The following is a 23,906-nucleotide window of genomic DNA, read 5'->3' as shown; positions in this document are numbered from 1 at the left end:
TGGGACAGAGGGGCTGGAAAGCTGCCCAGCAGAAAAGGACCTGGGCTTGCTGGTTACCAGCTGGCTGGGTAGGAGCCAGTGTTGCCAGGTGGCCAAGAAGGCCGATGGCATCTGGTCTGTGTCAGCAATAGTGCGGCCAGCAGGACCAGGGCAGTGAGTGCCTCTCTGTACTCGGCACTGGTGAGGCCACACCTTGAATGCTGTGCTCACTTTTGGGCCCCTCACTACAAGAAAGACATTGAGGTGCTAGTGGCTGTCTGGAGAAGGGAAATGGAGCTGGTGAAGGGCCTAGAGGCTGAGTCCTGTGAGGAACAGCTGAGGCTCTTTAGCCTGGAGGAGGCTCCAGGGCACCTGAGCACTCCCACAACTCCCCGAAAGGAGGAAGCAGTAAGATTGGGGTCAGTGTCAGGAAACAAGTGAAAGGACCAGAGGAGATGGCCTCAGGCTGCACCACGGAGGTTTAAATAGGTTATCATGAGAAATTTTTTCATGGAAAGCCTTGTCAAGCATTGGCACAGACTTCCCAGGGAAGTGGTGGAATTACCACCCTGGATGTGCTCAAAAGGTGTGGATGTGGCACTTAAAAACATGGTTAAACGGAGGACTTCGCAGCGAAAGCCTGGGAGCCGCGGCTTTTGTGGAGGACTGCGAATCGAGGTGCGCAGCCCGAGGCCGCTACCCCCGGCTCCCGAGCCCGTTCTGCGGAACCCCCGGCGAGCATTCGCAGCAGGCTCTGAGGCTGAAATCTGCGTTTCAGTACAAACACCCCTGAGGCCCGGCTGATTCTGTGCCGTTCAGACGCTTTCTCCCTCCACCTTTGCTTCACACACCAGCGCGAAAAAGACGGTGCGGCGCCAGAGGAGCAAGGCTGGGAGGGGAAGAGGGAGGGTCTGCAGATCTGTCCATGAAGCAGTGGGGAGGTTGGGCAGAGCCCGGCGGGGGGCAGAGCCCGGCTGGGGGCAGAGCCCGCCCCGCCCCGGCCCGCCCCGCCCCGGCACCGCAGGGCCGTCGCCAGCAGCGGCCGCCAGGGGGCGCGGCCCCGCCCCTCCTGCGGGGCGCGCCCGCCCCTAGCCGTTCCTAGCCCCGCCTCCCGCCCTCGCCCCGCCCTCCCTGTTTCTCTCGGCCACGTCATTCGCGCTCCGCGGGCGGAAGCTACGTCATCCCGCCCGGCGGCCAACGGGCGGCTCGCGTGTGACGGGTTGAGAGGTGAAAGATCAGGCGGGGCGGCGGGAAGATGGCGGCGCTGGCGGTTGCCGGGCGGGGGACGCGGGCTCCGTGAGGGGATGGCGCGGCGGGCGGCGCGCAGCGGCTGAGGCACCCCCGCCGCTCCCCCGCGGGCCCTACGCGCTCCTGTCGGTCGGTTCCATGAGCGGGGCGGGCGGTCTGGCGTGGCGCGCGCTGCACGCGCTGGTGCGCGCCTTCCTCTGCCTGCAGCGCGCGCTGCTCGCGTGCCTACGCGGCCGCGCGGCCGCCGCCGCCGCCACCTCCTTCGCGCTTCTGGCGCCCGCCGCCCGCGCGCTCGGGTTCCGCGAGGCGCGCGCGGCCTGGCGGCGGCGGGGACCCACGCACGGCGGGGCGGCGCGCGGACGGCAGCGGTGGCGCGCGGACGGGCGCGCCCTGCGGAAGCTGCCGGTGCATGTGGGGCTGGTGGTGACCGAGGAGGAGCCGAGCTACGCGGACATGGCCAGCCTGGTCGTGTGGTGCATGGCCGTGGGCATCTCCTACGTCAGCGTCTACGACCATAACGGTGAGCGGCGGCCGGGGTGCCCCAAGTCCCAGCCCCGGGCGGTGCCCGCCCGCCCTGGGAGCGCGTCGTGGCTTGGAGCCAGAGGACCGCGGTGTTCTGGGGTCTTCCCAAGTCCGGTCCAGCCTCTCTGCTGGCAGCTCCTTTCCCATCCGCCGTAGCTGCTTGGCCGCTGCAGAGCTTGTCCCCGGGGAGCCTGGGCAATGGCCCAGTTGTCCTTCTGGCCCAGCTTCTGTGTCGGGATGACCTGGTCCTGCCTGCTTTCTAGAGCCTTGTCCACAGCCTCGGGCTGACAGGAACTGCTGACATCTGAAAGTGTAGGGCAGGGACTGTTAATAGGGAAGAGCTTTAGGCGACCTGCTCTTTTGAGTGCTGTTTATTGAGTTGGGGCTGAACCTCCAGAAGTGAATGAATGAAAGTAGCCTTCTATTTTCAAGTACTCCTATGTGAAGAGACAGGATGGACAAGTAGTTAAATGTAAGCATGTATGTTCCTGTGTGCTGTCTGTATTGTGAAGTTAAATTATGTGATCTGCATATGGTCCTGCTTGACATTTGAGTTAACTCTGAGCCAGTGCTTCTGGAAGCTCTGGTGTTTTTTCATATCTGCTGTATGATCTTATTTATTACTGAGTCTCAGGTGTAAAACTATTGAACTCTGGCTCTTTAGGTATGTTGATTCCACGTCACTGACTATCATAAAGATAAGATCAGAGTTTGGGTTTCACATACTGCAAGGAAATTGTGGAACAAATCTGACTTCCTCATACCTATCCTTTTCTGAGTGGGAAGCTAAAACCAGCCATATTCAAGATACTCTTAGCTTTCTGTCCAGCTGATCATTGAGAGATGATCTCTAACCTGTACTGGACAAGCTGTCAACTCAGAAGGAATAACAATACATGGACCATGTCCTGTTTCTGTCCTGCAGCGGAAAAAATGTCATCCTGAGGATCTCTGTGCTATTGCTGTCAGGGGTGAGATTGTAGGAGAGCAGGGTTTAACTTGCTTTGAGCCACGTCCAGTGGCTGTTTAGAGGTCTCATGCAGTTTAGGTGAACTGTGTAGATTTCTGCCAGGTTAGAGGTACAGTTGTCTTCTAGTGCTCCTTCAGGAAATGCCCAGCAGTGCATCCCATGTAGGTAGGGGAAATCTTTTGTCATCAAGTGTGCAAAAGCATCTAAGGTATGCATTTTCCTTGAGCATAAGCATTTGTGATTTTTAAACTTTTTTTGCTTTATTTTAAACCATCACCATTTATAGTTTTGTTTCATGGTTGATCCTTCCTATGTGATAAAAGACTTGGAAGACTTGACTTTCACTAAATTACTCTAAGATCATTATGAGAAACTGGGCTTAATACCAGTCACTTAGCAGTTTAAACTGGACATCTGTGCAGGGCTGTTGTGGAACTTGGTTATGTGGTATTTCAGAGGGAGCATGCTTCCTCATTTGGAAGTCAAAGAAGGATATAAAATATTTGCATAACATCTCAACCACACAGAGAACAGCACCTTCTGAAAAGTCATTTATAGGTTGACAGTTTTTACTTCCAACTTGGAAAGCATTCAGCCAGGTGAAATGCTGCAGAGCAAACAGTACCAAGGAAATTTTCCCTCATAGCTTGAAGAGAGACGTTTTTATTGTACAGGATCTTTAATTTCAAATTTAAATAAGCTATGGGCAGTATTGCCTAATATGTTATGTATGTGCTTAGTTCCTTTTTAGATTCCAGCACTGTGCTCCACAAATTATACGTATGAGAACTGAACTGAGGAGGAGATCAAGCTGAGAATCATGTTTCTTGGTCGTCTTGGTTTTCATCTTGCTTACTGTGCAACAGTGAGGAGCGAGAAGGCACCAGCCAATGATTAGGTAGCCACTATTGCTGAGTTCCTGATTCACAGTAAGGAGCCAGAGCTGTAGCAGTGTCTGAAACATTTGTTTTTCAAAAACCTACTACTTCTTCTCCAGCATGTATTGAAATTCAGTCAGATCTAAAATTGACTGTTAGAAGACTAAATATGATGATAATCATATTAGTTTTGTCCCCTGAAGAGCTGGCATAACCTTGCAGAAGAATTGTTATTGCTAGCAGTTCAGAAAAACAAAAATCTTGGGTTATTTGCTGCTGTGTCCATGTATTGTTTCATTCAATCTAAAGTTACATATGCTAATTGTTTGCTTTTCTGTATTGTGCTGTTATTTTTTGTTTTGGTGTTGGGAATTTTTTCTTTAGTTTGGTTGTTTGTGTTGGTCTAAGTGCAGGGTATGTGATGAGTGTGGATTTTAATTTTTCATTCTAAAATTACATGTTAAAGAGGTTTTGCTGTCACCTCTGAGATCTGATAATACAGCTATTATCTCATTATTTCAGTATCGAAGCATATTTTTAGTAGCTTGTTCTTCTGTTGGTCCTCTGATACTAGAATATGCTAGTTTAATTGCTAGCTTGCTTTCCAGTTTGTTGGAACAAAATCAAAGGCAGAGCAACGAAAAAGTTATAAATCTGTGGCTTTTGCCAAGCTTCTGGGGTTGATGAGAATAGCCTGCCATTGCACATCATGTTCCACACAGGTGTTCAGTGGTTGTCCAGGACAGCAGCTGCTACTGCTTTGTGCACAGCTGAGCTTTTTAGACTGACTTCAGCTTCAGAGAGCGAGCTAATAGTCATTCATACAGCTCTAGTGTATGCTTACTGCTGGTAATAGCACATATGCTGCCTTTCTTGTGGTGCTAAGCTCCTTAGGGTGCCTTGATTGAGCATACAGCATTTCCAGATAGACTTTTCATTAAGTAGGATGTTGCAGCTGTTGCTAAATCCGGTGCTCAGTGGTGGTGGAGTCTGGAACCCTCAGCACTAACACTGATAATAGTGAAGGTGAATGAAGTCAGGTACAACTTGCTCTTATCAGTAGAAGAGGGTGACCCTTAATGGCAGTGTGCACTTGTTTCCATCCACTCAGGTGATGAGTTGTGCTTTTGGACTACTGAGCTGCTTCTGGGGGTTTGTGTTCATACAAGTGTACCAGCTATTCATTTGTCAAAGTCCCCACTGGTGCTGGCTGTGGTGGAGAAGGAAGCTAATTATGAGTGCTCTGGATCAGTGTTAGCTGTGGTGAGGTATACCTTAATTTCATTCTTTTCCTTCACTGCATCTCTGTAGTACTGAGATTCTTTTGATTGCAACAGGAAACCTTGTTTACAAGCTTGGTCTTCCATGGTTGCCTTCTCTGCAAGTAGTGTGTCAGTTTGCTGCAGAAAGATTAAATTCAAAATATGTCCTTAACTGCCTTTTCTATAGGAGGAAAGGGAAGCATGAAGTTCTTTACAGAAGTGCTACATAAGCTGTTTATTTGTTTATAGTAATGAATTTCTGTATTTTTTACAGAATTGCTAAATAGAAGGTTGTTCGTGTATTCTTCAATGTCAAAATAGATAGCTTTAGTCCAGCTACCTATTTATTTTATACCAAAATAGGTAGCTGCATTCCAGCTCACACTGTTTTGTTACAGCAGCTGCACCATAAACTGTAAAGGCAGCTTGGCTGGAGTTTTGCAGGACTCAGAACTGAGACTTTCTCTGTTTTCTCAGCATGTTTGGAGGCCCAAGGTGGTCTGGCCTTACTGTCCCTGCTGTGTGGAAGCCCTTTCTCTCAATTTTCATTGTTGTGCAGCATGACAAAGCCATAATAAATTTAATGCTACTGTGCACACCTGAGATAAATAATGCAAACTGAAGTTTCAGACTTTTGATCAAGAATTTTTCTGTTGACTTCTGCCAGTCATTTCTTGGTAGAGATCCAGCCATTCTTGTTGAGACCTTATCTGAGGAAATACTGCAGCTTTGTTACAGTCAGACGGCATTGATAATGCTTTCAGGTAATAGCACTTAAAATACCTTCTGGGGAGCAGAAGCCTTTTACTAGTGCTGTATACTTTAACTTCCTTTGGTAGTTATTTTGCCATTTGGGAAACTTGATTGAGTGTTACATCTGTGAAGCTTTCCTGCTATAGTTTAAGACAAATATTGAGGGCTTTTTGGGAGCTTGCTGAATCTTGACATTTGGGTACTTTGGACTCCTAGACAGATGCTTCATGCTGAAGGTTTCTTAAAGCCCATAGTGTGACTGTATTGAGAATTTGGGGTTATTCATCCCAGGTATAGCTTTCTAGTGAACCACTTCGCTTCTGACCACTTTTCTCTTAAAAACTCTTTGGAAGATTAGAGTATGCAAAAGAAATTATTTCATTAGCCCCAAAGTAGGCTTCTGGTCTGTCTTCTAGATTACTTGGTAGTTTAGCTAATTTGTTTAATCCATAAAATCTGGGTGTGCAGTGTGTTCCTTTCACTGGGCAAGATAATTATGTTGTGGTTTTATGTCACTGGAACACTTGTGAGATACCAATATCACATGGCATCTGCTGTGGGCCTTCACCCACATGAAATTTCATGTTCAACAATTGCATTTTGGTGTTGAGTTGCGAGGAGTTCTCAGACCACATTTATTAAAAGGGATAATACTAATCTGTAGAAAGTGATCTCCTCAAAGGAATGGGAAATATGAAAGAGATACCTTTTCTCTGAATTGCTGATGAGCCTCTGTTCTCTTAGTGCAGAATGTTACTCCAAGACAAAATGGGGGAGGAGTGGTCACCCATGAAGTTCTTAGTCCTAAGTCAAATTCTTTGTTTGGTTAGTGCTGCCTTAAGTGGCCTTAATCTGACTGAAATCTAAGTGACTTTAGCTGCCTTTAAACTTGGATTACTTTTTTTCCTAGACTCTTGGAATAAAGGAGATATTTGTAGCTTTCCATATCCTGTGAGGTCCAGTGTAATGGCTATGCTTTCCTCTGTTATCAGCCAGTGTGATCCAACAGGATGTAGGTAAAAGGTGTTCATGTATTAAAACGGTTTCTTGCATGTGCGTTCTTTGAAGTGGTTTATTATTTGATGTTCTCCAAATGTTAATACCTGATAAAAATTACAGCTTTTGATTACTCTTTCCTTGTCAGCACTGGAAAGAAGCTGAGAAAGCAAATAACTGAAATGTTGTGGAGATATGTTCTTTACTAGACTCTGCTTTGGTAAGGTGTTCCCTTGCAAGGGTGAGCTAACTATTATTCTGTGTTTTACCAAATTCTGCTGCTTTAAATGCAGAAGAATTAAAAATGTTTAACTCTGAGATACCATTAAGGCATTAACAGTTGGTGGCTGTGGTAATCTAGTTAGACAAACAAATGATTGACATCACTTGGTGTTTCTCTGTGCCAGTTTTTCATTTCCAGTTCAAGATTCTTGTCACTTCTCCACGTGATGAATTTGCAGCCTCTTAATTACGAACTTCATTTGTCAATAACTAACCCTAAAATATTGCACCACCATGGTTGCAAGCAAAGGGGCATGGTTTGTAGTTGCTGTAAATCTGAGCAAAAGGCATGTGCCCTGAAAAAGACCTCTGTAATGAAGGACTACTGCAGGAAGCTAAAACACTTCTGGTTTGCCTCAGCTCTAATAGCAACAAATGACTGACAGCATGCTTGGGGCTTGTGTTGTAAAAACAAGTAGTATCCCTGAAAACAGCTCACAAGTTCTCAGTAGTTAAAGGAAACAAACCAGGACAGACTTTGAGACTCTCTTGCATTGGGAATTTTAGTGCTAAAATACATGTAATTCTTAGAACACTTCATTTGCAGGAACATACACATTTGTGCCAGCTTACAAAGGTTCCAGAGTTCTGACCAAACAATTGTTTCTGCTTTTCAAAACCAGAAAAGTCTTCTGATGAAAAATAATAGTGACAATTTCATGTTTGTGTTCCATATTAGAAACATGATTAGAGCTGCATTTTTTTCATTTATCGGCAAACAGCTATTGTATTGCCAAAATTTATTAGACCTTTGTCAAACTGTAGTTTTTTATAATGTTAAATTACATTAGGACTAGCTTTAATTTTGTGAATGAAATTGGAGGGTAGTAAATCAAGAGTTAAGTTTCACTGCCTAGAAACACATACTTCTGTTACTGAGTTGGCCTTCTCATGCACTTGTTTGCTATATTTGTCATGTTTAAATTAAGCAACAGCATCTCCCACAACTAACTTGGGTACATTTACAAAGTTTTAAAAAAATGAGCCTTGTAGGTAAATGGGGTTTTGAGATACTGTAAGGGAAAGGAAAATATAGCTGAGTCATGACCATGTAAAATTCTTGAAGTTGAATATGAATTTGGCCTGTGAATATTGCATTTGGCAGGACTGTGTTTGCAGTGATGTGCATTCAAAGTCTCTTGTGCACTGACTGAGAGACAAACGTTGAAGGAGTATTTCCAAATGCTGCTGGTTTTTAATTAAGATCTGAGTTAGTCTGAATTTTTACTACCTTCTGTTGTGCTTCAAGATCTTCTCTTCAGGAAAGCTGTGTATGTATCAAAGTTGATGGATCAGTGAGAATTCAGGTATGGAGGCTTTTCCAAGGAAGGAATACTGCAACTACATGGTACAAATACGGTAGCTTCCTATTTGCTAAACTGTTATTCCAGTCCCCAGGTTTGAACAACTGAGGGGGTGGGTGAGATAAACAGGCGGAATAGAAGGGTGGTACTCAGATAAATCTTAAGAACACATTTATTTAGCAAGTCTACTGTGCCTGTTGTGTGTGTTAAGGACCTTCACCTTGGAGCTGGACCAATTCCAGTATATGATATCCAAGCAAACACCTTGGTCAGTTCTACTTGTCCTCAGTGTTTTAATTTACTTTAGAGCTGGAGTGTGGAATCTTAAATTAGTTCTTCCAGTCTTTGGCAGGAATAGGCAAAAATGTTTAGAAAGGATTTGGTTTTGGGTAAGAAATGGGAAGAAGATCAGCAGTTTATTTCCCAGATTAGGAGTCTTTCCTAATTATGTCATATGTTTGTCTGGATATTGAACATAGTTTTAATTCTCATATCTAGAAGTATATGGAAGTCAAGTAACTCCTAAAGGCGAGGCACCTGCAGCCTTATCCAGATCTTCTTGCAGGATTAGCAGTTGCAGTGGCTGCACTGCTGCTGACCTTGGGACTAAGGAAGACAGTTTGTGTTAACCCCAGAATGAAGCAGACCAAGCCAAGCAGAGTTGTATCAAACAGTTGTCTTTAAAGCAGCAGTCTCAATTTCTAGTATGTATAAGTATATGCTAGAAAGCAGGAGCACAAGAAGCCACAATTTAACTTCAGTTTAAACTTAGCAGAAGTATTCTAACACACTTTTTTCTGTAGAGCTTTGTGCCTTACCACAACTTGCTTTTCTGTAAACATGTGAAATCAGTTATAGGCATCCCTAACACTTCTGTAATGACATAGAGGTTTTTTTACAGGAACTACCTAGGATGAGAGGAAAAATATATGCTTTGCTACCTATTAAAACCTCTAATGAAGCCTGTAGAAGAGTTCTAATTCATTAGACCTAAAGGCTAGCGTATTAAATAAATGCATTGTATCACTTCATATTGCAGACTAACTCCTAGTGTGTTATGGTTTTGATCCAGTGCTTATATACTGTTTGACCAAGGTGGGAATTCTTGTAGCAGTTCCAGATCATATAGTCAGGTTGTGGTGCTGAATCCTAAGCCTAATCATAAAATTGCATGTCTTACATTCTTTTGCACTGTCTACATTGTAAGATTAGTATGTGGGCATTTTTAGACTGGTCAATGGAAGTGTTTGACATAAAGTTTCTGAATGAAGTGCAGTAAAAACCTCTAAATACCCTGTGATAAAATCATTATCCAGTTTCTGAGTGAATATGCCTAGCCATGCTTTTGGATTGTAAATATTTAAACTGTAACATTTAGATTTTGCTGTGGTGTTTAATTAGAAGTAGAGTTATATTTTTCAAAAGCTAGGATTTATTTTAGCACAGGAGCCCAAATATGTTTGAAGCAGGCTTTTGTGATTTCCTGCATTTGAAATGTGTCTGCCTTAAATATGTAAGTATAAAAAGGTTTTGGGGACTGCATGAACTCCTTAAAACATACAGCTTGTGAAATTCGGTTATTAAGAAATCTATGCTATTGGATGGCTTAAGAGTGGATACTTACTGAGACCTGAAATGCTGATTTAGTGGTGACTCACTTGGTTAGCCTGCAGCCTTAGGGATGTGGCAATAAGTGATAGCAGATTTAAGCAGCATGGGCTTTAAAGAAATTTGGTGTTAATCTGACTTGGTTGTTCTTTGCTGATTATTGCTTTCTCTATTTCTAGCTTACTAAGGACAAGGAAATAAGTCTTAAGCTATCCTTTACGCGGTTGCAACTTGCTGCTTAAATCACGCTGGGTGAAAGAAGAACAAAAGCACATGAGTTATCTTTCCAAGGTCACTCAAATTAGTCATGTGCAGTAGCATTTGCTTTGAGTTCTTACCTGCACTTGGAAACTCCAGTCTGAAACCAGTTCTGACTAATATTTTCTTCTTGCCTAGTGTCAGATTTATTTTGTAACACCCTTTATAGGAGTTGACTGATATGCAACTTTTTTTTTTTAAAGGTATTTTCAAGAGGAACAATTCAAGATTGATGGATGAAATTTTAAAACAGCAGCAAGAACTCTTGGGACTAGATTGCTCCAAGTACTCCGTGGAATTTGCAAATCACGACAAAACTGGTCAAGGTAAGATCAACTACAAGAGGGGCTTGGTATGCCTCTAAATAGCTGTATGTCAATCATAAATCTGCTTTTACTTAAACACGTTTCTATGTATCGTGACCTTTTTCTTCATGTGTGTGCTTTCATTTTTACAAACACACACCTCAAAGTGGCCAGGAGAAAGGGAAAGAGTAAGATTGCTGGTTGTCATGGCAAGATATAATGCCATCAGGAAGGTAAAGGGCAAAAGTTAAAAAAATAAATTTGGTAATAATAGCTTTTACACATACTTAGATGTGGAAAACAGGAGTAGGTTTCAAGGTTGGTGTTCCTTACACAGCAGTATCTGCTATAAGAACTCATTTCCTCATCTGTCTGTTCAAATATAATAAATCACTGGCATGTCCTTGAATCAGGCCTTTGCCTTAAAGAGATGGGCTCATACAGCTCTTCTAACTACAACTCATAATATTAAAGTAGGTCTTGTAAAAAAATACCTAAACAACCCTTATGTTTTAAGATCATCATAGTTCAAAGACTTATGAAAAGTCTGCACAAGTTGTGGTACATTTAGCTGTGTTGAAAATGCTGCTTGCAAGTTTTGCCTCCCCTATGAGAGCTGACCAAACACTAAAATCCTTTGTGCCAGTTTTCCAGTACAAAGTATAATATTGTAACATAAACTTGTCTTATGAACAACTTAGCTTAAGATGCTAGCATTTATGTGGAAGAACATAGATTTCATGCAATTTTTTTTCCTTCCTGTGAAGGTTGAAATAACCAGCAGAAGATGGGGTAGACAGGCTATTAATGTCTTAAACTCCAGCCTACTTAGCTACACTTACCTAAGTTGGGATATTTATGTTCACACCAAACAAACTACTGAAAGACTTCTCAGACTTGCTGATGGGAAGAGTTCTTTTAAATCTCAGGAACCTTTTGTGCTGGAAACTGTGAAAAGCAGAGGTGTTTTCTCTTTTTAAATTCTTCATTCTTTTTTAGGAGGCTTCACAGTCAGATCAGATGCTTCGTGTTTTCAGCTGAACAAACTGGCATCTATGCAGTTTATTATCTGCAGTTTTTCACTTCTGAATAACAAAATTGCATGTACTGCAATTTAGGGATACTGTTAAATATTTTTTAATGTAGGACATTTGATGCAAATTTGCAAATCAAGCAATATTAAGGAACAATCATTTTCATTGTGGTGGCTTTGGATAGATGAACTGAGGGGTTTTAGGTGTTCTTATGAACCTTGACTGTGCTGTGTGGTCCTTTGCAGTCAGGTTCTGCAGTTTTAAGAAATGTATTTTTAAGTATCTGGTAATAACTCCTAAGTTTGGTATCAGCCTAAAATGTTGATACTTTGGTATTTAACCCACTTAACTTCAAGCCAGTATAGTGCACCATCTCTGGCCTTCAGCTTCCTTGGCAAGTTTACCTCTTAGGTACCTTGCCAGTACTGACAATGATGCAAGTCATGTAGTATGAGAAGACTCTTGCCTGTCAATAGTGTGCCTGTGCCTGTTAATAGTTAAGATAATTACTGTTGTGGAATGTCCTCTTAAGTCACAGACATAATTGCAGATGAATAGGTGATTTCTGAACTATTATCTTGTTCCAAGCTTCAGTGTAGCCATCTTAGATCCTTACTGTAACTGTTGCATCAAGATGCTGTGATCAGATTGAGGGAGGCCTCCAAGCTTAATAATTATGTCACATGAATGTACACAGTAGCTGTTAAAAACACCTTCTTCTTCTAGGGTAGAAATTAGTTTGCTAGTTTTTTTTTTTTTTTCCTGAACCCCTTAAGTTACTCTCCAGACACATTTCTTCTCAACACTTTGCCTGACAGCGTAAGAGCCAATCCAAATTTCCTGGAAAACTATATTTGAAGACTGAATTAAGCCCCTTCTCACAAGACTTCGCAAAGTAGTTGTCTTAAGCTTGTGTTTTAGTAATACAGCAAATCCAGAGAACTTTTACCCACTTCTTTAAGAGATAGGTGAGGTGTATCTGTGACTAGTTGTAATACAGGAACTAAACTACAAGTTAACATTCATCTGTATCTGTGACTATCTAAAGCACATGCAAAGTAATTATATTTCTGTTGCTTTTAAACTATGTTTTGTACTTTCAGTTTTAAATTGCCAATCTACATTGAAGGTGCTGTCTCCGGAAGATGGAAAAGCAGACATAGTCAAAGCTGCTCAGAACTTCTGTCAGTTGGTAGCACAGCAGCAAAGAACACATTCAGACCTGGATGTGAATATGTTAGACAACTTATTAAGTAGTAAGTATAATATGGAGGGGAAAGAGTACTCAATTAATAACAATTTGGTTACTTGTGTATTCATTGGTTGAAATGTATGCATCTTGATGCTTAGTCTATCAGAGTAAATTAGGATTATTGCTTTTAGGATTCTGTTAAATACTTCTTTCTTGTTTATTGCCTTTTGAGCTGTTTTTTTAAGCAGAAAAATTCTTTAGCATCAATATTAAGCTAAATTGCAGAGTTTTGGCTTTTCAGAGTTTACAGCATCTGTGGTATATTCTGCAATGAGTTTTCTGAAAAAAGTACTTTTGGGATTACCTAAACCTAGGCTATTCTAATTTAGGTTTATTTTCTGCAAGTTGCAAGCTGCAAATATGGATGGGCAGAGTCTTCCAGATCTGGTTACAGTGATTAAAGTGTAACCAGTGTTATTGCTGCCTGACTACCATCCTCTATGCAAATGATAGAGCACTTGCTGTTCTCTTGCTGCTCTATAACCCCCACTAGCTTAGTTGTCTTCATTACTAATTCATGCAGATTACTGACTCTGCACTGTGATGTGTGGCTACGTGCAATAGCTATGAAAAGGGCAGGACTGCCCTAATATCACACCTGGGAAAAGAAGTTTAGAAGTAGCATCCACTTTTCCAGTGGTACTATGAGTTACTCAGCTTGCCTAAGTGATCCGTGTGTGTTAATTGCAGCTATAATTAGCTCATCAAGCTTCACGTTGCACACTTGGACTTGGATGCCTTTGGCCATGTTGTTGTAGTGTGGTTCCCATTAATTGGACTTTAGAGAGTGGTTTCTTCTTTTTCGTGTGGGTGATCAGCTGAATTGTTCTGCCGAAGAACTTCCATGGCAGCTTGGTCACTTAACTTCAAACTGAATTCCATCCCTGTTGTCAGGATTCTCCTGTAATGGAACTATTAAATGTATTTAGTAAGGCACCTGAAGAAGAACTTAGGACATCTCTTCTGTTACACCCCAAAGGCAATTAAAGGAAATTAACCATCACTCCTTCTCCTAATTTAATGGAGAGCCATTAAGTGACAGTTGTTACCTGTGGTGTGTATTTTGGCCAGTGATACTTAACCGGAGCTTTTCAAACTTGTTGGTGATCTTCTGTCTGGATATGTTAAAAATATTAGGTCTAATCTTAAAAGGAGTGGATTTATTTTTGAAGTATTGCATGCTAGCTGAGCACAGAAAGAGAAATCTAATCTGTCAAAACTATGAACTTTGAAACACTCTGCTTCATGTGTGTGGCTAATAATTAAGGATAATATCTGTAACTGGTTCTGATTAATTGTTTATTTAATGTTTGGGACATTTTTTCAGGTGAAGTATTCTTTCATTTCTTATTTAGCAGCAACTTTTTAAACTTTTAGGCAAATTTAGTTTGTGTGCATTTTTAATGAAACAATATTAAAAGTATGCATCTGTGCATTACTGATTTGAGAGCATGTTCTGGAAACAGTATTTGCTTTCTGGAAAGCAATACTTGAGTAGTTATATTCTTAGAGTTTGCATTAATGGTGTCTTCTGTGAATCTTTGGGGTTTTACATTTTGGTAAATACCTGTTAATGTAGTTTTTAAATTTTTTGTTCATGTTTAGGGTGCAGTTATTGAAGCCTAGTCCTAAAATGGTATGATTCTAGCTTGTCATGTGGCTTTTCTTATTTTTAATTCAGTCATGCACTTAATTCTTACAGCTTGAGTTTTCTGCAGTGTAAGAGTAGTGTCTTCTGAGCAATGCCTCAGCTAACCAGCTTGTTTTCAGAAAAGTAGGTGCCAGCTGCATTTTAATACTGTCTCTGCTTGCTGTCTGTTTGCCTTCTAGCAAAGAACATGACTATCAATTAAGGCTACTCAAGTTGCCCAGTAAGATCTATGTGGAAAAGGGTAGAGTTATCAGCTCTAAAATTCTTTCTTGTTCCCTTTGAAGAACTCCCGATGCAGAAGGGATGTTGCCAGATTGCCATCCTTGAGTGTACAAGTCTTTTGGCCTCTTTTGTTTTTTAAAGTTTACTCCCAAATCCTTGTATCTTGTGTGTGCTAAACTTGACTGCTGTAACACTGTCAGCTCTGAGGGAGCTTCCACATGTAAATTATCTGTAGCACTGCTATGTTTAGGTAAAGAAATGGATGCAGACTGGAAAGCACAGTACTGTGTTTTTTAGTAGGCTATTGTGAAGTAATACTACAGTGTGCATTTTCATTTTCCTTCAGATAGGAACCAGAAGGAAATGTTAGCATTAACTGGGCTCTCTGAAGGTCTTTTCCTGTTTGAAAAGCCATTGCAGTGTTGAAGATCCTGCTGCTGTACCAGCTGAGGAGTACTCAGCTACTGAATCAGCTGATGAGTAAAGCTGTCCACTTCCTCCAGAGTCCCCACTTCTAAGTATTCACTGCTTCCCTGCAAAGCTCTTTGATACTAACGTGCTAGCTGATGAACACTAAAGTGGCTTTTGCTTTGCAATTTTTTTCTTAACTTTGAGATGAGATTTGGACTGTGGCACAAGACACCCCTATCTAAAAATGTCATCCTTTCTTAGAAATGCACGTGCTTAGGGAAAGTAGCTTCTTTACCTCTAATAAAAGGTATCATCACTATTGTGGGGATTCAATGGGGACAGAGGATGTGAACTTTTTGAAAAATCTCCAGCTTCAGTTTCAAAACATGGGTAGAGCAAAATCTGGCCTTAGTTTCCTTTTTTATTACTCCTGAAGTTAAGTTCCTCCGCAACTAATCTGAAAACTGTAAAAGGCTCTTGACTGCTTCTGTGTAGTGGTTTTTTTTTTTTTAAGCAAACGAGGAAAGAATTGAGAAATAACATCAGAAGTTTGGAGCAAGTAGGCTGTCTTGAACTTTATCTGCTAAAGGTAGTCATTACCCAGTATAAGCACTTTTGCACTTAACCTGCAGAATTGGTGGGTACTGGAAGAGGTGACAACAAATTACCTGCAGTAATTACGACTAATTGCAGCATTATAGCAAAATAGGGTTATGACTGCTGGAATGCTTTTCAGATGAGCTAGGTAGGTACAAGAGGAGCAGTTTAGCATCTTGGGTCCCCTTGGGGTGCTCTACTCTTTTTCACAAGTTGCTCTAATCAATTTGCTAGAATTAGCAGGGAAAGCTGGGCTCAGACTGCTCATTGTAAGCCTATTTCCTGTCTGTCAGTTATAGCCCGGAGTAGCTTAAGCACTGCAGAAGTATATGGGAGGGAGGCAGAGGCAGTGGTGTTTGGTCACTAATTGTCTTCAGCTTCAGAAGATGAGCAGGATGCTCTCATGAGGGAGATGGCTGGCTGGGGTTTTAAGGTATGGGTAGTAAGAGTGTGGGCACTTAATGGGTGGAATTCATCAATATTATCTTGCTCAGCCCTAGAATGGGTCAGGTTGTCCACGTAGTAACAGTAAAAGACACACCGCCCTGTTCTTCGTCACTCATCTTACCAGAAAGATGCTAGCTGCAGCAGTATCTTTGAAATTTTATAGTAAGTTTGTTTTAAAATTTCTGTCTGGTCTCAGAAAGAGACAAGTCATCTAACAAGTTGAGGTTTTTTTCCTTGATGGTCTGTAGTACCAAGGTGTTTTTCAGTGAAACTTCCTTAAGCTTTTTTTTTGTGTCCTTTCTCTACTTGATTGCAGCTTCGCATAGTTAAGTAAGGACTAGAGTAGGTAGAGTCAGGGTACAGCATGTTCTGTGCAGCTAAAGTCAAGTTTGCCAAGACAAAACTAGAACAAGTCAGATGAAACAGCATTGTTAGGGTTTGCTGTTACTCAAAACAATGTAACTGTTCCTGTACTTTCCATAGAAAGTCTTTGAAAACTACCTGACATAAAAATAGCAGTCCAGCTGGGCCTGCAGTGGCTGCCTGAGCTTTTGCTCAGTTGGTCATTCAGGTGTTGAAAGACCAGTCTGTCCTCTTGGGCTTTTAATTGTTAACTTGTCCTTGAGACCTTCATTTTAAAAAAAAGTGCATTTAGTGACAAAGCAGATGCCTTAGGGTTTAGAACTAAAAAAAATCCTATGATGAATTTAATAAAACCTAGTATAACTTGTTATTACAGGTACACATGGATTTCCTGATCCTGATTTAGTCTTGAAGTTTGGTCCTGTGGACAGCACATTAGGATTCCTTCCATGGCACATCAGACTGACAGAAATCATGTGAGTTGCTTATAAATGTTGGAGAACACACTGGAATGAAAAATATGTAGCTAAGCAAGTCTTTATGACATAATTTATGGAACTGGCCAGAAGAGGAGATCCAGCTAAACAAGTGTCCGGAGATGGATTTGAGGATATTTTTAAAAATTATTAACTGTGATCTGTCAGACATTCATTGTTGGTTTTTTTAGCCCTGACTAGGCAACAGCAGGCTCCATGCCTCAGGTTTAAGGAAGAACTTCTGTCACCACCTAGTATTTGGTCCTGTCCCATTTGACAGTGTTCCTTATATTAGTGTTGATTTTTGTGGCTTATAGGTTCCTAACAGGGAAACTAAGGATACAAGGGAGATGCAATAATACAAGAAGATCGCACTATTGATTGTTTTGCAATTTTAGCAGTAATTGAACTAACTAGATTTGCTGAACTTCTTAAATCCAAGCACATTTATAGTGCACTGAAACATGTGGACACACTGTGCTGCTCCAGCTTTTCACTGGTTTGAAGGGCCCTGTGTACTCTAATGGGAGGCTTTGGTTTACAGGGTGACTGGTTTAGTTCCTAGAGTTCAATGACAATAACCATGTTGAGAACAACTTCACAAGGTTACTCAGACAGTAGCTTGCTTTTAGTGATATTCCTGAGTGGCTGTATGAATAGTGTGGTGTTTATAAAAGCTTATTTTAATGTTTCTAACTTGCTTTCTCAGTTCTTTGCCTTCCCACCTAAACATCAGCTATGAAGACTTTTTCTCCGCCCTCCATCACTATGCAGCCTGTGAGCAACGGTGGGGAAAGTGACTTCGGGCTGACAGCATGGAGTCAAGCTTTCTGTGGGAAGGAACTGATGTCTGTTTACAAGCACCTGCTACCCATAAGTCTGGTTGATAGTCCTTTCTTAATTTATCAAAAAAATTCAATAAAGTGTCTTACCTTTCTAGAGAGTCTGTGTGAATGCGTGAGAATCTATGGGGAGGGAAATTCACAGATTTCCTGTTTGCAAAAGACAGTTACTAAAAACAAAGCTGAATTGCCCTCACTTTGACATTGAAGTGTCAAAATGAATGTGCAAGAATTAAGTGTTGTGAAATCTACAGGAGAATGTAAATAGGAGTCCATGCCCTGAAGATCCTTAAAACCAAGAAAGAACTCCCATCTTTGTTTCTTACTTCTTCATGGTCAGGCATTTCAGAGCTAATGGTTTATCTTCAGATATATTTACTATGTAATATGTGAATTCTAGAGAAGTTGGTTTTTTAAACTGAAAATAGAGACTGCAGCTTGGCTGGGATGACTAAGCCAGCTGTAGGTGTTAAGTTCTAGAAATACTGAGAATATTGCATAAAAAGGGTTGGATGCTTCTATGGTAAGTGGATTAGGCAGTCTGTGTTGCAGTATCCAGCTTTTTTTTTTTTTTTTTTTTTTTTTTTTAAGTGGTGGAATGAAAGTATTCCTACCATCCTGAATGAATGCATCATCTCAGCACGAAGTTGGTTTTCCATTGGGAATAAGCATAAACAGTACTATGTACTGTTTGTATACCTGTTCTCCCCATAACATGCTCACTCAAGGTAGCAAGCAGGAAGAGGCTCTGGCATCATTTGCTGAAAGATTTGAAAAAGGTTGGAGTCAACTTCCATGGCTAAATGTGATTTGCTGCTTGTACTTGTGTGTCCAGCAAGGGAGTCTGCTTAAGCCTTTTTTTAATTTTTATTTGTTCTGAACTGAGCATTAGAAGTTTGAATGGAACAAAGTGGACAAAGAAGGAAGATGAAGTGAAGCTGCCCTACGGTATTTCAGCACTGAGATAACTAGAGATACTGGCTAAATGGTCTTCATTGCGGAATGGCCTGTTGGAGTTACATTCCTATTTTGGAAGTAGTTCAAAATTGCAAGTTTATGGCTGCACTTGGACAAAGCAATATCTTTAGATCTGTATTACTGAAGTCAAACGTTGATACTGCAGCCTTGTGCTCTGCAGGCTGCAGAACTGTTGAATGCTTCATTCTGGAAGTGTTTCCTGTTTACCCCTCCCCCCACTCTTCAAACTGAGCCTGGCTTTATCTCCTTTGGGATAGCCGTGTCATTAGAAGGGAAAACAACTGCTTTGTAAAAGGGAATTGCCAGATTTTAAAAGAATGTCTGCCTCATTGTGAAATGGTGTATTTTAACTTGTTGCTTGATGTAATGTTATAAAGCAGATTGCATAAACTCTTAGCTGCGTTTTTTTGTCATCATAAGGTTAGATTGCAGTTACAGAAAGACCTGTGGTCACTTTCTCTCAGAAAAGAGCAAGGGATATTCAATAAATTAGCTAAGGTTTTGATGTAAAATAGCTTTCCATAGGAGCTGGAATATTTTGAGTACACTCTGTCAACTGGTCTCTTGTGTGTGCCAGGTCCTGTATTGCAGGGAAGGTGAACAGTTGTGCAATGTTTCCTGGGCCCTGTCATTGACATGGGCAAATTTTCTCACTGAGTGTTAAGTTCAGCTTTTTTGTGGGGAGTGGGTTGCCTGTTGAAGGGTATCTGGAGTATTGACATTCATCTGTAATATGAGTTTTGTTTCATTAAAATGCAAGGTTATGTTTATGTTCCAATATGTGTTACTGTGTCACTGAAGCAGTTCTGGTGCTGGCAGTAATGGGAAAAGCTTAGTTTAGCCCTCAAAAATAATGTATTTTTTATATTTGTATCAAGCTGCCAAAGAATACTTCTCATACCCGAGTTCCCTCAGTCCTCAGACTTCTGCATATCTCAGCTAAAAAGATTTGTTTAATATTGGAGACAGATCTCAAGGCCTAGAATTTGTCTACAGAGGGTTGCTTAATAAAACTAAAATGATTAGTTCAGCTGCATTTGATTCAACTTAAATCTCTTCTGATGGCCAGTTTAATTGTGAATTAAGTGTTCCTCCTGGAATTAATGTAGTTGAACTAATCCATGTTATCACTTAGTTGGGATTATTTTACTGTCCCTGTGTGGGCAATCTTCAGTGAGGTGTGCCAAAAGCACTGTGCATATCCATGACTTGATCTCTGAATGTACGTCCTTGCCCTTAGCGCCTCTGCCCAGCTTGTTCTGTGTGAAGGTCTGTGCTGTGACATGTTTGGGTACCTGTACATAATGTGTAAAATGAGTTTTTATGATTAGGGAATTGATTTATTGAACTTTATTATTGAAAGCTGAATCTGTAAAACAATAAATCAATAAAAGACTATAATCTTTCTACAGGCTATGGTGATACATGAATACTTTTGGAAGTTCAGCTGGGGTGCTGTAGCCTGATTCATGTTACTACATCACTCTGGGGAGGTAGGGAACTTCAAATGTATTCTTTTGTGCTCTTTAATTGCTTTCTATAGTGTAAGAACTGGGCAAATTTTTCATCTACTACTTACAGCTTCTTAGATGCTTTTATGAAAGCTTTCATAGTAAAGCATTGACTGTAAAAATATTTCTTTGATAGTCCTAGGAACTTGCTGAACTTGTTCCTGGTTACCAGAAAGCTTGCTTCCTCTGCCTGCTGCTGAGTCAGTCCTGGGCCATTGGCTGTGCTGGGCCTCCTGCCAGCCCTGTTGTGGAGCAGGATGAAGTGAGGGTGTGGTGTGGAAGAAGCCTCTGAAATCTGAGTGATTTCCATGCTGAGCAAGAAAGGGGAAGCTTGTGTTGAGTTTTGAAAATGCACTAGGAATCAAGCTGACCTTGAGCCAGCCTACAACAGAGGCCAGCAGTCTCCCAGGTTGTGCTAGGAACTGTGTTGCTGGCACATCAGGGGTGATGATCTTTTCTGCAGATCTGGTGAGATATCTGGAGTGCTGTGTTCTGAGCTGGGCTTCCTTGGTACAAGAGACATGCAGATTTAATGGAGCTTGGCCACCAAAAGGCTGTGATGATAGGAAATGGAGCATCTGTTGTGCAAGGAGAGGATGAGAGTTGGAACTGCTCAACTTGTTGGAGGATGCTGAGGAGGGACCTTACCAACACACAAATGCATGGTGGAAGGGGGAGTAAACCCAGCCAGGCTCTTCCTGGTGCTGCTTAGTGGCAGGCTGAGAGGCACTGGGCATAAATTCAAATACAGGAGAATGTTGAAATATCAGAAAAACCTTTTCCTATGAGGGTGCTCAGACAGTGGAGCAGGTTGCCCCTAGAGGCTGTGGAGTCTCCTTTAAAACCAGTATGTGTGCATGGGGATGAGCATAGGACCAGATCACCTCCAGAAATGCCTTCCAACCTCAGCTGGAGCTGGCTGTACAGCAGTGTGGTGCTGCTGGGCTCTCCTACCTCAGCTGGTTTTTAATAGCAGTGAGGCTTGCTGCAGTTAATTTGGCATTTCAATAACAACGAACATTAGAATTTTCTGTATGGCAGAAAATTGTTCAATTGCACCAGTGTGAGAGCTCCCCTTCATAGTAACTGCTTCTCATTAACAAATTATTCACATTTCTGTATATTTCCTCTTTTTTTCTTCTTTCAGTGAGGCCTGGTATATGATGTGGTAAAGGAGCTAGATGAGATTCTGAAATAGTTGCTTTACAGCAGGGAATTTGGGGACGTGGACAATAATCCAGCTGTTACAGAAAATAGGCCTACAAAGCAGTTCTTGAAATTACAGTGCTTTTTTAGGACTTCTTGTATGAACATGTACTAAGCAACTGTACAGCATAGCCTGCTGCACTGAGCTGAAGATTGGTAAGTGAGTAAAAGGTAAAGTAAAGGTCATTCTTTACAGAAGAGAGTATAGTCTTAAACATTTGCACATCTGTAAGTGCTTCCTAAAGTACTTCACAAAAATGACAAGAAAATAGACCCTGCTGGTTTGATTTCCTATGTATTTCATGAATTCAGCTTTTATGTGAAATCATAACTGCCCTGAATAGTCCCATATGTTTAAGACAATGACATCTTTTTGTCTTTGCTGTTGAAATAATGTTTTGCTATTATTCATGCTTATTCACTGCTTGTGAGAGACAGGTATACCTGTAAAGTCAGAGGGTAGGTGCAGACAGTTTTGGTCTTTGCTGACCCCAAGGTACCAGCTGCCTTGCAGGTAGGCTTTGTCCTGCATGGCTGGACTGTGCTGCCCAGCCAGTGCTTGTGCAGGAGGAGCTCAGGGGGCACAGGGCAGGTGCCCTGCTTCATGCTGGCTTCCGTGCTGTCATCTTCCCTGAGGGCACAGCCCCCCTCAGCCATCTGCCTCTTGGAAAGATGTTCTCTTTTTGCTGCTCCCAAGCACTTAATGCAACAACAGCAGCTTCAGCTCAGGGTGAGAAAGGTCTGGAGGATAAGGCTGAGCTGTCGCCCATCCTATGCAGAACCTTCTAGCCAGTGTTGCTGTGAAGGTTACTATTTGTCCATTTTTTGGCACACCATGGGTATGTGTAAACAACTCCTAACTGACTTCTGTGAGCTAAGCTACTTTGATAAACTTGAAATGTTCAAGCAAATGAATTAAAGGCCATGCTTTAAAGCCCACAACTTTTTTTTCCCCTCAGATCTGCCAAATTAAAAGGGAGAGAGACTTGCAAGCCCTTCCTCTGCTGTATGTTTGTCTGTGTTAAATGATGTGAGACCTCCTTGAATTCCATTGAATCACTGCTGAGAGCTGTAGGATTATTCCCTAATTGCATCCTAAACAACTTTTTTAGATGATAAATAATATCATGTATTAAACAGAAGCATGCCTCAACCTAAACTTTGAAGTGCTTCACAAATTAATGTTTAATGAAACTGTTCGCCTGGAGGTTTTTGCTGTACTATGTAACTGGCTGAATACACACAAGCCAGGGCTCTTTCATCTCCCTGACAAGCCTTACTGCTTTAATATAGCATATTTTCTCCAACTGTGTGCAGTCAGTCAGTTCTCAGTTTTCTACACGTCTCCCTGGCTGCAAAAATACTACCTGGTCCCCCCAAAAAGCCCACACCTAGGAGGAGACCCTAATGGATGGATGGTATAGAAAACACACTTTTGGGGAAATGTTTAATGGAACAAAATATGACTCATAAATGGTTTTGTAATACAGGTAGTGGTGGTGAATTATGCCATGTTATTGTATAATGAAGGTGCTGGTTAACAGCTGGCTAAACATGAAGCAGCAATGTGCACAGGTGGCCAAGAAGGCCAGTGGCTCCCTGGCTTGTATCAAAGATAGTCTGACCAGCAAGACCAGCAAGGGGAGTGAGTGTCACCCTGTACTCAGCACCTCAGATCCTGTCCAGTTCTGGGCCCCTCACCACTAGAAGGACATTGAGGTGCTGGAGTAAATCCAGAGAAGAGCAATGAAGCTGCTGAAGGGTCTGGAGCACGAGTCCTGTGAGGAGCAGCTGAGGGAGCTGGGGTAGTTTAGCCTGGAGAAAAGGAGGCTCCAGGGGCACCTTATGGCTCCCTGCAGAAATGAGGTTGTAGCTAGGTGGGGGTTCGTCTCTTCTCCTGGGTAATTGTGATAGGACAAGAGGATATAGCCTCGAGCTGTGCCAGTGGAGATTCAGACTGGACATCAGAAGGAATTTCCTCACAGAAATGGAGGTTAAGCATTGGAATGGGCTGCCCAGGGAGCTGATGGCGTCACCATCCCTGGAAGTGTTCAAGAAGTGATTGAATATTGCCCTTAATGCTGTGGTCTAGTTGACAAGGTGGTGATCAGTCAAAGGCTGAACTTGATCTCAGAGGTCATTTCCAACCTCAACGATTCTGTGAACATTAGAAGCCCAGTAGCTACAAACTGAAAGAAGACATTTGTCTTACAACTTGGCTGCAGGTGTTTGTTGTGATTTTAATGGAAAATTTCTCTCTGAGTCAGCCATCAAAGTTAAAAGCTTCCTGTTATGCTTTATATTCTATAATTCTGGAAAAGTTGCTACTTTGTTGGTAGGGTGCCTAGTATGTTTTTGCAAGCACAAAGGTGTCTGAAAATAGAATTTCTAAGGGGCTCTCTCTCTAAATCTGTCAGTGCAAGGATGTTTTTGTTAAATTGATATAATGAGTCATTCTGCAACTTGCAATATTTTAAGTTTACATCCAAATAAAATCTCTTTTTAGAGTGACACAGGAGTCCCGCAGTTGGAATTGGAACCCTAGGAGAAG

At 41.8% G+C, this 23,906-nt stretch overlaps 1 protein-coding gene across 1 annotated transcript; it reads left to right on the top strand.

The window, feature by feature from the left end:
* Positions 1 to 1,212: 1,212 nt before the first annotated feature.
* On the top strand, positions 1,213 to 17,761 carry NUS1 (NUS1 dehydrodolichyl diphosphate synthase subunit). The gene is made up of 5 exons (XM_030235985.2): positions 1,213 to 1,747; positions 10,264 to 10,386; positions 12,503 to 12,655; positions 16,719 to 16,818; positions 17,528 to 17,761. Exons 1-5 carry the CDS (start codon positions 1,366 to 1,368, stop codon positions 17,616 to 17,618), a joined length of 849 nt encoding a protein of 282 aa, XP_030091845.2. The 5' UTR covers positions 1,213 to 1,365; the 3' UTR covers positions 17,619 to 17,761.
* Positions 17,762 to 23,906: the final 6,145 nt, after the last annotated feature.

Source organism: Serinus canaria, chromosome 3 (genome assembly GCF_022539315.1).
Source record: "Serinus canaria isolate serCan28SL12 chromosome 3, serCan2020, whole genome shotgun sequence".
Taxonomy (NCBI): Eukaryota; Metazoa; Chordata; class Aves; order Passeriformes; family Fringillidae; genus Serinus; species Serinus canaria.
This window is presented reverse-complemented; position numbering and strand designations above follow the sequence as displayed.